The 17,692-nt window shown below is 37.5% G+C and overlaps 1 protein-coding gene across 1 annotated transcript in view; it reads right to left on the bottom strand.

The window, feature by feature from the left end:
* KPNA3 (karyopherin subunit alpha 3) overlaps positions 1-17,692 on the bottom strand; it is a 77,106-nt gene that overhangs the window by 4,145 nt on the left and 55,269 nt on the right. The window contains exons 8-15 of the mRNA XM_087814350.1: positions 17,110-17,196; positions 16,575-16,744; positions 15,344-15,388; positions 5,083-5,214; positions 4,049-4,177; positions 1,779-1,883; positions 1,612-1,683; positions 1,289-1,451 (exon numbers count right to left, since the gene is read on the bottom strand). Of these exons, the coding sequence (XP_087670476.1) occupies positions 1,289-1,451; positions 1,612-1,683; positions 1,779-1,883; positions 4,049-4,177; positions 5,083-5,214; positions 15,344-15,388; positions 16,575-16,744; positions 17,110-17,196 (903 nt within the window). The remainder of the gene's footprint in view (positions 1-1,288; positions 1,452-1,611; positions 1,684-1,778; positions 1,884-4,048; positions 4,178-5,082; positions 5,215-15,343; positions 15,389-16,574; positions 16,745-17,109; positions 17,197-17,692) is intronic.

Below are 17,692 nucleotides of genomic sequence, written 5' to 3' on the forward strand. Positions count from 1 at the left end.
AGATCTTCACAGACTGCTTTAATATAATCATACTGTCCCATAGGATAATTTTTATCTTTTTCTTTGTTTTCCAAATGTTACTACTTTTATATAACTACAAAAATAAGCTTTCAGAAACTTAAGGATTAACTGAGAAAAATGTATCTTTAAAGTCTGAAGTAATTTGTTTTAAAAAATGAATAGGGGCTTACATCCTATGGTCACAATGAACTTTAGAAATAATTTTTCAGAACAGTAACTGTACAATGCCTTCATTTATATTCCCAACACATTTACTTCATATATCAGGCACACAAGTCTATAAATGTAATCCTTAATAGTAAATATTCTTCCTTGAAACGTCTTTTTAGCTAGGTTATTTTGAAATAGTTGTATTTTTCTTTATGTAATAATATACAAATTTAAAAAAAGGGAAAATAGGTGTCAAAGATAATAAATGAATAGCACCTTATAAAATTATAATACACAGTATATAGTGTGTATCCTAATTATAAGTATTACTCCCACAGACAAAACCAACCATACTGAAAAAAAGCTGAAGAGTAACAATTCCGTAGCTCCAATTTTCTCGGTTAAGTTGTTGTAACCCAGAATACAGAGCTATTTCAAATTATCTTAAAATGTAAAGCCTCATAAAACCAGAATGAGTAGTGAGTTAATATTATAAAAATCTGGATTATTTTTTTAAACTTTTTTTAAATTTTTATTTATTGATTTTTTTTTTAGAGAGCAGAAGGGGGAGAGGAGAGAGAGAAACATACATTGATTTGTTGTTCCTCTTATTCATGCATTCATTGGTTGACTCTTAAATGTTCCCTGACCAGGGATTGAGCCTGCACCTTGGTGTATCAGGACAGTGCTCTAAACAACTGAGCTACCAGGCCAGGACTTAAAATCTGGATTGTTAATTATGTTTTTATAACTAATTACTTCTATGACCATCAACAAGACTCCTTAACATCTCTAGAATAATTTTTTCTTATTAAAAAAAATACTTCCAGTCTGATGCGGTAACACTGTGACTTCAAGAGGAGTATTTGTGTTTCCTGAAAAGCAATGTGAATCTCTAGGAAGGTTAAGGAGTGACCTTTACAAACATAAAAGTATGACTGTTCCCTGGAAAATCCTCTTGGAATGCTAATATAGTGAATAAAGAACAGCGATATAATACTCCGATGAAGTGACAGCAATGTATCCTCAGGGTTTTTTCTAGTTAGTTGTCTTTTCGGGAACTAATGTTTTAGAGTTCAAGTGCTCAACTATTTTTTTGCAGTAAATCCACTCTTACCTCCACATTCTTCTATTATTTCAGCTATTGTGCTTGCTTCATCACCAGCCATTATCAGAATGTTTTTCAGACCATCTAGAACCACCTGAACAACTTGAGAATCTTTTACTGACAGTAAATTACAGAACGGTGGTATTACATTCTGCTGTACAAGGTACTCAACCTAGACAACGAAAGAGAAAAAATATTTTTATTTATATAATTATTTCTTCCTCAAGAAGAACATGGTGCAGGGCTTATAAACAATCAGTAATTCTTAATCATACTACAGCAGTATACTTTCCAGTACTAACAATCATAACAGTTAGTTTCTCCAAACTCACTTGATCTTTTCTGCCACTTATTGTTAAGTTGCTGATTGCCCAAGCAGCTTCTTTTTGTGTTCCAAAGTCCCCCTGAAGATTAAAAAAAAAAGATAAATACATTTTTTATTCAAAAAGTCTTAGTTATAATACATTAACATACATTCTGAACTCACAGTATGACTGACCTTAGCAAGCTGATGAATAATCATAGGGATTAATCCAGCATCTATTACAGCTTGAACTTGTTGTTGGTTGCCTGCTGTTATGTTGGAAAGGAACCACACTGCTTCCTATAGTTGAGCAAAATACAAGGCATCTTTATTTGAAAAGTTATATCTTTAATGTGTTTATATATATATTTTAATGTAGTTTATATATATAACAAAATCACCTGAGTTGCACTAAGGGGAAAGCATCTAAAAGTGATTAGGTTATACAGAATCTCCCATTTTAAATAAGTTATAAGAAACTTCTACCCATAATATTTGGGCCCCATTAACCTAGTATTTATCCATTCAATAAAATATATGCCTACTGTAAGCTAGGAACTACTTTGGACAATGGTGACATGGCAGAAAATAAAACAGTGAAAAAAAATCTTTACTCATGCAGCTTATTACATTTTTGATGCATGAGCTCCCTCAAAAAGACAGATGATAACTGAATTTCCTAATAGTTTGTTAAAACTACTTCTAAAAAAGGTGAGTTGCTTTATTATAAAACTATTTACTTACAAGATATATTTAGAAATTAAGCATCTAACTAGTCTAGGATGGGTCTTTATAACAAATCTTATTGCAACCTTAAGGATTTATAAGTCATGAACCAACAGGTTTATTGTAATTTTAGTGTCAGATGTATACCTTTTTCCTCCTCTGAAATTAAAACTTAATTGTAAATCTGTTTTGTCATCCAATTGTGGTAAGATGTTAACAACTGGTGAATCAGTGTTTATAGTATATGAGGGTTCACTACAGTATTGTTGTAAAAATCTTGTAGGTTTGAAACATTTCTAACCAAAATGTTGAGGGAATAAAACCAAGTTGGTAACTTCTACCTCCAGGGTCCCACGATGGTCCCAAGATGCAAACAACAAAAATGCTCCAGGTGTAAAGCTTCTGAAGCAACTGACTACTTGCCAAAGCTGAGTATCTATATGACCTCTTTTTCTTCCTCCCATGGTACCTTCCTTGAGCATATTGAATCATAGGCTGAACTTCCCTCCACCCATTTCTGTCTGTCTTCCAATTATGGAATATATTTAGCTATAAAAATCACCTACATTACTGAAACTTCTACAGCAAAAGTAACTGGACCAGAGTCTAAAAGACTCTGGCTTTTTTCCCTTCAGTGGAACAAATGTCTATCTATAAAATGTGATTTCTGACAACATACGTTTCTCTAAGAATCCAACTGTTATAGTCAAGCAACTACATAAATATAGCTATGACAGAAGAAAATGAACAATTATGCTGGTTTGGGGGATGGTGATATTTCAGGCAGCTAAAACTGCATTAAACTAAATGCAAATAGATCAAAACCATGAGACACCACTTCATACCAGTAGGGTGGTAATAACAACAACAACAATAATAAAAATAAAAGGAACCCTTATCATTGCTTATTGAAAATGTAAAATCATACAGCCACTATAGAAAACAGTTTGGCAGTTCCTCAAAAAGGTAAACATAGAATTATCACATGACTGGCAATTCTACTCCTAGATATATACCCAAAGGAACTGAAAGCAGGGACTAAAACAGACACTTGTATGCCAATGTTCATAGCAGCATTATTCACATTAGCCAAAAGGTAAAAACAATCCAAGCTTCCATCAACAGGTGAGTGAAAAACCAAAATGTGGTATTTACGTACAATAGAATATTTATTCAAAGAAAGAAATGACGTTCTGATACATGCTCCAACATGAATGAACCTTGAAAACATTAGCAATATGAAATAAGCCAGGCATAAAAAGACAAATACATATTTAACAATTAATATTAAGTTTGTATCTTAAGCTTGAAATCTTGAAAAAAGCAATTTTTACAATCTTTTAATTTAGGCACTGCATTTTTAGGTCCATTCTAATTTCACAGGGAGATTAAATTATGGTTTCTCTGTTTATAAAAGATACAAGCCACCCAATGAGAAATGTTGTATATATTCTCATCTAATGGCTACTAATTTGCTAACTGTTGCTACTGCTCAATCTATTTAAATAAAAACACAAGTTAGTATAAAAGTAATTTTTATTCTGTGATAATCAGGGTGGCATCTGTAGCAAGCAATTAAAAATGGAAACAAAATAATTACAGAGGTGATTTGAAATAATTCTCACCTTAACAATAGTGATTTTGAAGAAAATTAAAATCAAATAGCAACAACAGAAACAAAGGGACAGTTAAAAATGATATACAAAGAGGAAAAAATGCACAGAGTATATATGCCTTACCTTATTTATCTTCTCCTTTGGGTGTGACAAGAGATTTGGGAAGTGTGAGAGGACATCACAGTTGAGAACAACCTGGGTCTGCTCGTCGGTGCCAGTTACTATGTTGCCAACTGCTCTGAGTGCTGCCGTCTGGGGTGGGGATAAAATATTTTCTATAAATTTATTTGTTTATGATGAAATGGATTCTATATTTTTCATAATCCTGACAAAATGTAAAAATACAAGGGGTAAGCGATTACCACTTATTGCATTCTTACACAAAGCACTGCACAGAACTGAGAAACAATTTTAAACACTAGTCTTGTGAAAAATGGAACTATATGGAAAAATTGTGTGGGAAAAGATTCAAAAAATAAAAGAAAATAAAAATAAAAATTGTAAAGGCTCACTTTTAATAGCTATTTTTATCTATTACTAAGCTGGTACCACAGAAAGATTGTAATAAAAGCCTGGAATGGGAACATGTTTCCATCTAGAAAGTTACTTTGACAGAAATGGGATGAACAGATCTATTGGCCACATACACCTAATTGGAGTGAGGAGAAGCTAGAGAGAGAGGAGGAAATGCAGTTAGGATCTACTGCAATTATCTGGAGGACAGAGAACAAGTCTTCACCTAAATCAGTGGCTCTAGATACATAAGAAGACAGATATGAAGCTATGTAATTAGAATTGACAGGATTTTGTAATGGGGGAAACAGAAGTAGGAATCGAGGTTTCCAGCTTGGACTATGCCATCTCTCTACTGAGAGGGAATATAGGAACGAGAGCAGTGTTGTGGGAGAAAATGATACGTATCATTTTTGTCTGGTTAAAATAACAATGGAATGCTTTAAGGAGTTCTTAGAGGACGTGTTTAAGGGTTCAAGGACAATTGGCTAAATGAGTCTGAAATTCAGCCAAAAATCTGGGTGAGATAAAAATTTGAAAATCAACAAAACCAGGTTCGTAAATTAGCAGAATTATGGAAGACAGATGCACATAGACAGTACTGAAGCATAGGTGTTACACATGAAAAAATTTAAAGTACTTACTTGAACTTTCACTTCCTGGTGGCTCAGAAGGGGCACAAGAAATGGAACAACCCCTGAATCAATAACCATCTGTATCTGCTCATTACCTCCATCTGTCAGGTATGACAGAGCCCAAACAGTATCTACAAGAATCTATAGGAAGCAAAAAAAATTACCAGTTTATGTATTTGTTTGAATGCTTAAAATACATAATAGACCTCAGGGGTGGCGGCATAAAAAGTAGTCAAATTTTGTGTTTGAACTTGGTTACTTACCTGATATATCTATTAAGTAGTAGGTAACACTACCTCAGATAACTCTTCACAAAAATGAGACAGAAGTCTGGGACAACTTCTACCCCAACTTCTGCAGTTATACATCAGATAGATGAATTTAAAAAAAGGCAGAAAGGTAATTATCCCTCTGCCACAAATTGAGAATCTGATAATCACAAGGAAACACTTTATATACAGAATAAAACCAACATACCATGCTGCCTTAAGTCCAGAAGAGACCAAAAAGATCATCTCTCTATACTAGTGGTTTTCAAACATATCTAACATAAATGATTTTTCAGATTATTAAAGTACACAGATCAAAGAAATAACTTGGCATTTCACTTAATTTGGAAAAAATTAATTTTTTGCAAAGCTCTTGAAAAATGTCCTCACTTAAAGAGCATAGAGTATAAACCATGCTCTATATGCATCTCATTTTGCACATAATTAAAACAAAACCAGGCTTAGATTTGTTGATTCATTCAAAGTCCAACAGTTTATATGTAGCTCTCCTTGGTGTCTTCAGAGGAATTAAGCACAGGTCTCATCTCATGTGAAATCCATACGTTTGCTATTAGGCTTATCCAAATTAAAGACATTCTTTTGTGATAAAATAATAGCAGCTCCCTACATTCAAATTTCTCCACTCCTTCAAAAAAGTATATAGATGAATAAGGGCAAATAAAGCCACATGTAGCCCACACTTTCAGCATTACTAAGAGTCAGAGAAAACTACACATTTCAAATCACTTGTAACAAAAAAAGAAAAAGTTAAATTCAAGCTTTGGTCTGGACGTCCTGCCCCAAGCCTGTGTGAAACTTCACAGAAGAGGAGAGGAAGTGAAGCGCTTAAAGGTAACATATCCTAGTAAAACTATTCCACATTAGTGGGACAGAGACCACGTGGCCCGAAAAGCCTACAATATTTCTGTGTCCTCTACAGCAAAATTTGCTGATACTTTTACTAGAGGATGAGCTTCATTCAACTAAGATGACTGAGGAAATATTTCATTGGAGATCAAAGACTAATACAAATGTGGGGATAAGAGTGGAAGAGTAATTTATAATAAATTATAAATGCTTTTTGTTCTGGAAAAATGAAAATACTGCAACTTCAAAAATGGGAGGACAGAAGCTCTGCCTGAGAGCTGACCCCATCTACCATCCCACCATAGATCTACAAATGTGTGTATGGGCAAAGCCTACCTACTACTCAGCCTGGCAGTAACAGCTAACAAAATTAAAGTAGAAATCAGAGGCTCATAATATAGCCAAAATGTGCAGGCTACAACAGAAAATAACTCACTACACCACGAACTGGGACCATCTTAACTCAAAGGAAGAAAACAGTCAACAGATGCTAATACTGAGATGACATAGATATTGAAATTATCTGACAAGAATTTTAAAGTAACTATTATAAAAATGCTTCTGTGTGCAACTATGAACATTGTTTGAAACAAATATAGGAAGTCTCAGCAAAGAAACAGAACATATTAAAAAGAACCAAAGGGAAATTTAAAACTGAAAAAGTCAGTAACCAAAACTTAAAATTCACTAGAAGGACTCAAGAGTAGAATGTAAAGAGGAAAAAACAATAACAACAAACTCAAAGAGGTCAATACAAAGCATGCAATCTTAATGAGAGAGAAAAACAAACAAAAAATGACTACAAAGAAATGAACAGTTTCAGGGACTTGTAGGACAATAATGAAAGATCTAACATTTGTGTCATCATAGTCTCAACAGGAGAGGTGGAGATGAAAATATATCTGAAGAAATAATGGCAGAAAATCTCCCCAATTTAGCAAAAGACATAAATCTACAGATTCAAAAATGAGAATATGAGGCCAGAGAAAACAGAAAACTTATACATAAGCTCATCAACTATTGTACAGGGAAGAGACAGGAGTCAAAAATATAATTTTAAACTGTCAAACCAGAGAGTAAAAGAGAAAAGGACATTATAAAAGGTATAAGTATAAAGGTAACGTGAGAACAAAACCAAACCTTTCTAGACACCCAAAGAAATTTTAAGAGAAAAGAACGCATACTAAGTAGAAAATAAAACACACAGGGGAGAAACAAGATGGCAGTGTAGGTAACAGCTGTACCCACAGCCTCCTGCAACCACATCAAAATTACAACAAAAATACAGAACCACCATCACTCAGAGCCTCCTGAGATCTGGCTGAACAGAAGCCCCACAACCAGGGAGCTGAAGGAGCATCGAGACCAGTAGGAGGGGCGGAGACGCGGGCGGATCGGGGCTGAATCGCAGAGACTCGCTGGCCGGCCCACACCCGGTGCCGCAGTTGAAACCTGGGAGGGAATCTCGGTGGTGGGGGTTTCCCAGAGGAGTGAGGGGTCCCAGCCCCACAGCAGGCCCCAGCCCAGGGCTCCAGGGCCAGGAAGAGAAGTCCCCACAACTCTGGGCTGTGAAACCAGCGGGGACTGTCACTGAAGGTTGTGGAGGCTGCGGGAGCCCCAGGCAGCTCGGACTCACTCAGACGCCCTCCCTCTGAGCCCCAGCGCACAACAGCAGCCTGAAAGGAACCTGGGACACTTGGGGAGGACCTAACCTCCCTGAAATCAGGGCGAGAGGTGGAGGGGCAGCTTTCTCCCAGGCAGAGAAGCTGGCAGAGGCCTTTGCTCCTTTGGTGAGTCCTCCCCGCACACAGCCGGCAGGCAGGCAGGCGCCATATTTGAATTGCCAACACCTGACTCACACCTTTGGCCCCACCCCAGTGATTCCTGGAGGCCCCGCCCCTCCCCACCTGCAGGCTCATCCAGGCCATTTCCAGGGGCTTTTCTGTGCAAGTGGCATCTCGAGCCTCATGCTTAGGATTTTCCTAAAATCTCTCAAACAAGCAGCAGCGGGCCCCATACAGCTTTATAAGTGGCCCCAGGCCTGGCACTAGCAGCAGCCTGCATTGGCTCATAGCTTGGCCTCTCCTGGACACCTCCAAGCCCAGCACAAGTAGCAGCCAACTACGGTTTGCTGTGTAGCTCATGCTGGGTGGCCCTGGGCAAGGCACTGGCACAGGCTGACTTTGCACCTCCCGGGAGGCCTCAGAGACAGTGTACCTGGTGGTCAGACTCGACCACACTGGATTACAACCCTACCACATCCATGAGTGACACACTCAAGGGGCACACTTGGTGAACACCAAAGCTCCACTGAAGTAAGTCCTGCTCCATAGTTGTGTCTCCAGCACAGCAGCTCTTTGGCTGTAGCTGCAGCTGGTCCTCACAGCTGATTGGTCTGGGGGTCAATTCCTCCCAGTGACGCCAACAGCAATTAAGGCTCAACTACAACAGAACAGTGCACACAGCCCACACAGGGGAGCACCTAGAAGACCCAGCTCAGGTGACTGGAGAGGCTAAGCCACTGGACCCTACAGGACACCTACTACCCAAAGCCACTCTACCAATTCCAGGAGATATAGCAGCTCTACCGAATACATAGAAACAAACACCAGGAAGCAGCCAAAATGAGGAGGCAAAGAAACATGTCACAAAGGAAAGAACAAAAGAAATCTCTAGAAAAGGAACTAAGTTAAATAACTCCAAGCAAGCTAACAGATACAGAGTTCAGAATAATGGTTTTAAGAATGCTCAAGGATATTAGTAAGAGTATGACGAAAATAATTGAGAAGATCGATGACATAATGAAGTACCAATTTGAAATGAAGGCTACACGAACTGAAATGAAGAATAATTTACAGAGAATCAACAGTAGAGTAGAGGATGCTGAGAATCAAATCAGCAATTTGGAACATGAAGAAACAAAAAATACCCAACCAGAAGAGCAAAAAGAAAAAAGAATCCAGAAATATGAGGATAGCATAAGGAGCCTCTGGGACAACTTCAAGAGGCCCAACATTCGTATTATTAGGATGCCGGAATGAGAGGAAAGAGAGCAAGAAATTGAAAACCTATTTGAAAAAATAATGACAGAAAACTTCCCCTACCTGGGGAAAGAAATAGACTTTCAAGTCCAGGAAACACAGAGGGTCCCAAACAAGAGGAACCCAAAGAGGCTCACAGCAAGACACACCAAAATTAAAATGCCAAAGGTTAAAGACAAAAAGAATCTTAAAAGCAGCAAGAGAAAAGCAGTTAATTACATACAAGGGAGCACCCACACAACTGTCAGCTGATTTCTCAACAGAAACTTTGCAGGCCAGAAGGGAGTGGCAAGAAATATTCAAAGTGATGAAAAACAAGGATCTACAATCAAGATTGCTCTACACAATTTAGGAATATACAGGTGTACCTTATCTTGTTGTGCTTTGCAGATATTGCTGTTGACCCCAGGAAAGGAGATAACTACCAAGAAGGGTAATTAACTGGGCTCCAAGTTAAAAACAGCCTAGCAGCTATTTGTAAACAGGATCCTCTCACACAAGCCAGGCCTCAGGGAGAAGCCTGAACTGAACTGCCTGCCTGCCCTACTGAACTACCTGTCTGCACTGTGTTCCTGCAATCTGAGCCAGCCCTATAAAGGAGTTCCTGGAAATGCATTTCAACTAACAGGACTTAGACTCTCCCCATCCAATTAGCCATGCAGCTATATCCTCATTAGCATCTTTACTGACCAATCAGGACAATGCCCTTTGGACCAGTCAAACTCTGAGGATTTGGAGATCTCATTTGCATAAGGATGGACCAATTGGGGACCAGGTGCAGGGACCTCTCTCTACATAAGTCAGCTATTCTCTGGCTGGAGGAGGGCACTTTCCCTTTCTACCCAAGACTGATGACTTCCTTTCTTGGCTGCAGAATAGAACAGAACTGTCTAGCTGGAGAGGGTCCTTACTCACCCAAGGGCCTCCTCATAACCTGCTGTTACACAACTGTGCTATCTTATAATTAAACTGTAACACGACTGAGCTGCTTCACAGCCATGCTGTATTACAAATTGAGCTGTTTGCACTGAATAAAGTTTCCTTCTTCACATCCCAAATTGGGGATTATTATTGGCATTGAATTGACACCAACCACTATCAGTTGACATCATATGGCACCCAACATGGGGTACTAAAGCAACAACCTGATCTCCTGATGCCATCCTAAAACCAAAGCATCTGGCACTTTCATGAGCCCCTTATGCTCAAGTTGTCTTCCCGGTGGAGCTTGAGGGTCTTGGGTACGTCCTTCAGATCCAAGATCTCCCATGCTTGCAGTTGAGGTCTTGGAGAATTTATTTTGTTTAGGTAGGGGACCCTCATCCAATGACCTCAGTTCATAAGTTTGGACTGAGAGGGCTCGCCCATATGATATGGGTATCCCTCAGTCGTGTTTGGTACCAGGAAGGGTATCCTACAGGGAGGGCTTTCCTCTGCCCCATTAGGTATTAAGGAGAGTACCTTCCAGGTTGGGTCTTGTCCATAAGATTTGTGGGGATGCTCATGCTAACAGGCACCTGAAAGGATACTTTCATGAGGGGTGCATGTAAGAATACTCACTCTTAACAGGTACTGGGGGGAGGGAGGAACACTGCCCATAAGGAGGAATGGGAGGAGTGCAAAATGGGTAACCCATGCTCTAAAATCTCATGCTAATCAGATGCCTCCAAGTGGCAGCTGGGGGGAATTGGCTGATTGCATGTACAAAAACTGCAGTCCAGAGAATTATAATTTGGTTAGGCCTCTGGACAAAAATCATACGAGACGATCTAAAGCTCTGTTGGCCAAGACGGGATTCCTTGAAGCCCCAAAGCTTGTTTATTTGCACGCTCAATGAAAACAAAAAACCCCGTACCTCCCAGAAATAATGGGAAGCCTTTTTTAAAAAAAAATGGTCTCTTGAGAAGCAAATAAAATCAAAAGGCTACTATTGCCTCCCTTAGAAAAAAATAATTCTAAATTGTGTAAAAACCTTGATAAATTAGAAAAAGAAACTGGCACTTGCAAAACTGGAACAAAAGGGGGATCTCATTGGAAATCTTTTCCTCTGACCCTTGCACTTGCAAATCTAAAGCCAAGTTTACTAAAAAAAACCTAAGAAGATCCCTCATATACCAGCCCCTTGCCTACACCCTGCCTACCTTCTGCATCTTTCCTGCCCCTTCCTCATCTTCTCTGTCTCCAGATGGGCAGCAGTCATCTTACACTCAGGCTTCACCTCTGGAGCCATCTTTCTCTCCCCTACCCCCACCCCTGGAAAATCTGCCCCTTTTAAAACTTGGGCCTTTTGGGGTCACTCTCTTTACTGAGTTTTCCAACTTTATTGTGCATGATTGTTTTCCATTTTCTTTTGTTTGTGTTTGTTGATAAGCCCACTTTAAGGAGAAACTTTAAAACTGAGGTTCTTGAACCTCTCAGAGATAATAGAATGTAGTCTTTGATTTTAAAAGCAGCTTTAAAGAAATTCTTATAGCATGCAAAAACTTTGGCCATCTGAGCAAAACCTCAGCTTGGTCCATCTGCCAGAAAACACATTTGGATCCATAATTTTTCTGTAATTTTGGAGTTTTATATTGTGCTGTCTGTTTATATATGTCTGTGTATGTATACTATAGATAAGGTCTATTTCTACTGCTAGATAGTAGTGCCAAGACTGATTTGTAAATTCAAATTTAGATTATAAAAGGGCCTTACCTTATTCAATTGGCTTAAAACAAACAAGTGCTCACATAAATCAGAGAAATAACAGAAACCAACGCAATTACTTTTCAAGTGCATGTGAGCTAGGATTAATCTTTAGTAAGTAAAAACTAGCTTAAGGATGTTGGTTTAATTAAGAAGAGCGTGCAGTTTTCCACTGCTCTGCTAGCCAACTTTGGGAAACCAGGGTAAGCTTGGGAGACCTTAGTGTGCCATTTTGACAGGCTAGAAGGTCACAAAATGCCTCAGACTAAGATCTAGAAACTCACAATAAAGACTAATTAGAAAATAGATAGGACAAAAGCTGAAACGTTTATGAAAGATCAGATGTCTATGGATGTTGACTTTACACATGCTTCAGAGATAACTAGAGCTGAACAAAGTTACAACTGCATACTTACATTTAATCCTTATATGCAGTAAAAAGTAACACTATGCTTGGGGTGCTCAAATCCTGCACATTCCAAAGAAACAACTGGCCCTTGATCAGCTCCTTGGAGATAACCTGAGCCCTTGGATTATCCTGCCTGATAACACTATATACCTGAGACCTCGGGTCCAGACAGAGAGCTAATGCTAACAATGTGATTTTATGGTGAACACCTCTTTTTGTTTGCCTGAGGCCTTGGGACATACTGTATCACTCTGACCTCTGGGAGGGGAGGGAGGCTAAGTAGCTAAGGTCAGTCATGCAGGCTGTTCATACCTGTGTGACTGTGCCAATAAGAACCCTGGTCACCAAAGTTCAGAAGCTTCTGGTTGGCAATCCTTCATACGTGCTCACACGTGGCTGCTGAGAGCATAAAGTACTGTCCTTACAACTCTACTGGGAGGAGGCAACTGGAAGCTGGCACCTGGCTTCTCTCTCTCTCTCTTTACTGTTTTTATTTCATTTGATTGATTTTAGAGAGAGAGGAAGGGAAACGTCACCCTACTGGGTTTCTCTTAAACCCTGCCCTATGTTCCTTTTGCCTTTATTGTTTTTAGATCTTCATCCTTTTGCTGTAATAAACCATAAACATGAGTGTAACGGCTTTTCAGTGATTCCTTCCAGCAAATCACTGAACTTGAGGGTGGTCTTGGGGACCCCAACACACTTATCACCAGTGTCACTAACAATCAAGTCTCAGCACATAACCAATCCGCTACAACTGACTGATCTCATTTTTAACAGCAGTAAAAAAAGCTAGATTTGTATTAAACGTTAGGTGACACTCAAAATTGTTGGAGCATATCAAGCCATGATGGACAACTTTAAAAAGGGCAGGAAAACCAAATGCTACAGAATCACTGCAATTGCAAATTAACTTTAAAAAGCATAATAACTAGAAAGCAAATGAACACAGACTGACCTGACCTGAATTGGTCCAAATTTCTTCTCTAGTCCTCAGGGTCAATATTTAGTTGTTCTTCCAATGTCAAATAGGTATACTGAAGTCCATAAACCACGTAATTATCTTCACACCCCAACCCAGCTTCTCCAGCATTCTTATTAGTCATTGTCTCATAGATTAAGTCATTCCTGCTGTTTTATATCTCTCCCTGCTGCTATTCTTGTTTTCTGTTGTGTCCTACCCCAAAACCCAAGTTAGAAAGCTGGGTATTATCCCTGATTCTTTTCTTCTCTCACCATCCATTACAAAACCAACAAATTTATCATCTAAACATTTCTTAAGTCTTCCCTAGTCCTTTATTCCTAATGTCTAAGGTCTAGTACTGGTCCTAATTTCCTCTTACCAATTCCACAAAACCACCACCAATCTGTGTCCCCAACTCTAGTTTCCCCTAAAATCTACACACCACTTGGTAGTGTGTAGACTTATCAATCTAAAACACAAATCATATCATTATTTTCTGGCTCCCTACCAACTAAATAAAAATGACATATGGCTCCTAAGGTGGTATACAGGACTCAGCATGATCTAGAACCTGCTAAATCTCTGCCTTATTTTTTCCCCACACTGTTTCATAATTTATGCTTCCATCTCTCTACTTGAAAAAAAATCCTCACCCGAGGATATGTTTATTCATTTTAAAGAGAGAGGGAGGGAGAAGAGGGAGAAAGAGAAAAACATCGATGTGAGAGAGAAACATTGATCAGTTGTCTCCCATATGCACCTCGACCAGGAATCAAACCCACAGCCTAGGTATGTGCCCTGACTAGGAATTGAACCCACAACCTTGTGGTGTATGAACAATGCTCCAACCAACCGAGCCACCCAGCCAGGGCTCCACCTCTCTACCTTTAAAAATTCTTTTGCATGTTCCTCTTCCCTTGTTGTTCCTGCCCAAATGCAGATAATTCCTCAGAATTCAATTTTTAGCCCTTTTCCTGAATCATACTCCATGGAAGGATAATATTTTGCCTTCCTATGTCTAGGAAAATTTTCAGATTGCTAATAAAAACATTTGCCAGAATATGTAGAGTAAACACTTAACTAAAATCTCATGTAATAAACAATTCATCTAAAAATGCATTTGCATTTAAAACTAGACTTGCCCTGGCTGGTGTGGCTCAGTGGGTTGAGCATCGTCCTGTGCACTGAAAGGTCGCTGGTTAGATTCCTGGTCAGGGTGCATGTGGGAGGCAGCGATCTATGTTTCTCTCTCCCTTCTCTTCTCTCTAAAAACCAATAAATACATATTTTAAAAAATTAATAAAACTAGCCTTGATATTCTCCAATACTATATACCTCACAAGGTTATAGCCTGAGAAGCAGTGTGATTTCATGTAAAATACACAAGATCTGTTATCAGAAAATCTGTTTTGAATACCAACTTTGCCCCTTACAAGTTCTGCAACTCTGAGAAAGTCATTTAACGTTTCCCTGAGGCTCAGTTTATTTTGTAAAATGAGGACATGATATCTAGCCTACCTATTATAAGGATCAAATCAGGCCCTGGCCAGGTAGCTCAGATGGTTAGAGCAACGTCCAGATATGCCAAGGTGGCGAGTTCGATCCCAGTGAGGGCACATAGAAGAATCAATCAATGAATGCATAAATAAGTGGAACAACAAACTTAAGTTTCTTCTTTCCCCTCTCTCTCTCTAAAATCAATAATAATAAAAAAAGAGGTTTAAAAAATATCAAGATTGCTTTATAAAGTTTTTACCGCTTTATAATTATTAATACTTAAAAAAGTTCCTAATGACACAGATAAATAAATAAACTATATTTGTGATATTTTCTCTAAAGTTAGCATTTTGCTGCCTGGATGACTTAAGCTATAGACTTAACCTTAACCCTATTTCTAAAAGCTACTTATACATGGTGGAAGTTTGACAAGTTAATATGATATAAATGCTTACATTTATTAAGAGCCCAAAGAATAAATAACCCTTCTAGTTTCACCAAGAGCAAAATCCCAAATCTAAGCTTCTACTTTACTTACGTTTATGTCCGTATGATATATGAGGACACATAATGCTGGCAAAATCTGAGGAAAGAAGGTAAACAATAAGTAACACTAGAGTTGATGAATATATCTTTGTAAAAATGAATAACTGATATAAAAAGCAGTAAATATTATTTGCAGGGTAAGAAAGACAACATTAAATTTGTTGACTATTAGAAAAATAGAAATTTGATCAATTCAGTCTGAAAAACTAAAATCATATTTCAGATGTCCAATTAAAATATCCAAATACAACTGGCAGAGATTAAGTACCTTAAAGGAAAAACATTTGTTTTCAATAACCTTCTTTATGACATATAATGTCAAGTGGAAAAAATGGAGATGCAAGTATACAGTGTAGCTATTTTTAAAAAGCTACTCTTAAAACTGCCATCATTCTCTCACTTACCTGCTTAAAGTAAAACTAAGATTTTATTTAATAAGCTAGTTGAGTCAAATCAAAGTTTTTGAGCTCAGATTTAGTCAAGAAAATTATAACCAGTGCAAAGTATAAAGTCTGTTTGTTCAATTCAAGCCTTACAGATCTTATTTTTTAATCTGGGAGGGAAATCACATTAAATACTCTTACTATAACAGCAAAAGTTAGCAGAAGCCAGCAAAAGATATCAATTACAAAGATTCATAACCAACATTTTTCTATAACCAAGTGATTAAAGGTTACGTAGGATTTTTAAAACTTAAAATATTCAGACCCATTTATTAATTAGATGTAAATAAAAAAGTATTTACTTTGTTTTAATTGTAGATTTAACACTAAGTATGTCACACATTTGAGAACACTAATTTTGTCAGAAATCAGAAAATTTCAATTGGACTTAATGAAAATTCACTCAAGAACATTTGCATATAATAAGTACACTAGTTTTATCTGTAGTAATTCCTTATTTTTTTTAGTGTTAAGCCAACAATGCAATATAGTAATAAAACTTTAAGATTTCATTTTCTCCTTTTGTATTTTTCTGTTTTTGAATTAATATTTTCTTTTTATGAAAATAGTCATTAAAAAATAAGAATTAGGGTGGACTGACATTCTTTCAGGTGCCATAGATACTTTTTCACAGGAGTAGGAAATTAAGTGCATGTTACTTTAAAAATCTTAAACCTGCAATGAAATCAGTGTATACATTATTGCATTCCTTGTGCATGAAAATCTAAAGCATAAACATAGGGAAAATATACCATCTGGCCTTTGCAATTCTTCATTTACCTCCTGAACTGTCTCCATAGGCGGTGGGGGGTCCTTATTCCTGCAGAGATTGACAATGACCCATGTGACGTTCCGAAGGAAGGTGATGGGAATGGAGGGATTGATGAAGGACAGAAGAGGTTTGACAACTCCCAGTGATATGACATAATCTCTACATTGAGGACCATCACCTACAGAAATGAAAATTGTATTTAAAAAAAAATTACATTCAGGATGAGAAAGTCTGAAATGTATGCAATGGCTCATGTTAGGACACTGATGTTCTATGTTTCCTCACCATTAGTCAAGGGCATCGAGGGTTGCTGTTTCTCCAGACTTTGATTTGGGGGGACACAAATTTAACCTACCAATCTTGATCGGAAATTGCATATCTGTTTCAAAGAGGTACCATTTTAAGTTAGTATTTATGAGGCAAAAAGATAGTCAACCCAAGTTAAAATTAGAGGAAACATAGTGTGTAATGGCTATGCCAATGTAGGAAAAAAGTTAATTAAGATTCTTAATTGAAGTCTTTTGAAACCTAAATGCTACTTACCTATAATGTTTCCCAAAGCCCATACTGCTTGTTCACAAACATTCTGATGTGGCGAATGAAGAAGTCTCAGAAAAAGAGGTACGGCATCTGTAATTTAAAAAAAGCTGATATTTAGACTGTAAAACGTTGAAACGTTTCCAGATTTTTAAGCCTAAATAAGCTGATAAAATACACAGAACCTGGTACAATATAGTTCAATTGAACAAATGAGGCAAATACTTTTATCCTAAAAATAATTAATTTTAGTATTTTCCCCTAGTAATATTCAAGTAACACACCTAATTAACAGTATATAAAAGTCGCTCTTATATCATTAACTAAAAGCAAAAAGCAGCAATTTTTCCTATACTGTATTAAAAATTTTGCCTATAATGCATTAAAAAACAAGAGTTCCTACACCAAATGCATAACCTTAGAATACAATACTTTAGTCAATGTAATCTCAATTGCTGATATGGGATTAACTAAAGAACTGATTATTCCTATATCAGGCCTATCTTATATTTTAAAATAATTTATCATTACAATTCTTACTATTTACACAACTTACATGTTAACCCAAGTTCTAAAACATTGGTATTAT

This window comes from Miniopterus natalensis, chromosome 2 (genome assembly GCF_054644295.1).
Source record: "Miniopterus natalensis isolate mMinNat1 chromosome 2, mMinNat1.hap1, whole genome shotgun sequence".
Taxonomy (NCBI): domain Eukaryota; kingdom Metazoa; phylum Chordata; class Mammalia; order Chiroptera; family Miniopteridae; genus Miniopterus; species Miniopterus natalensis.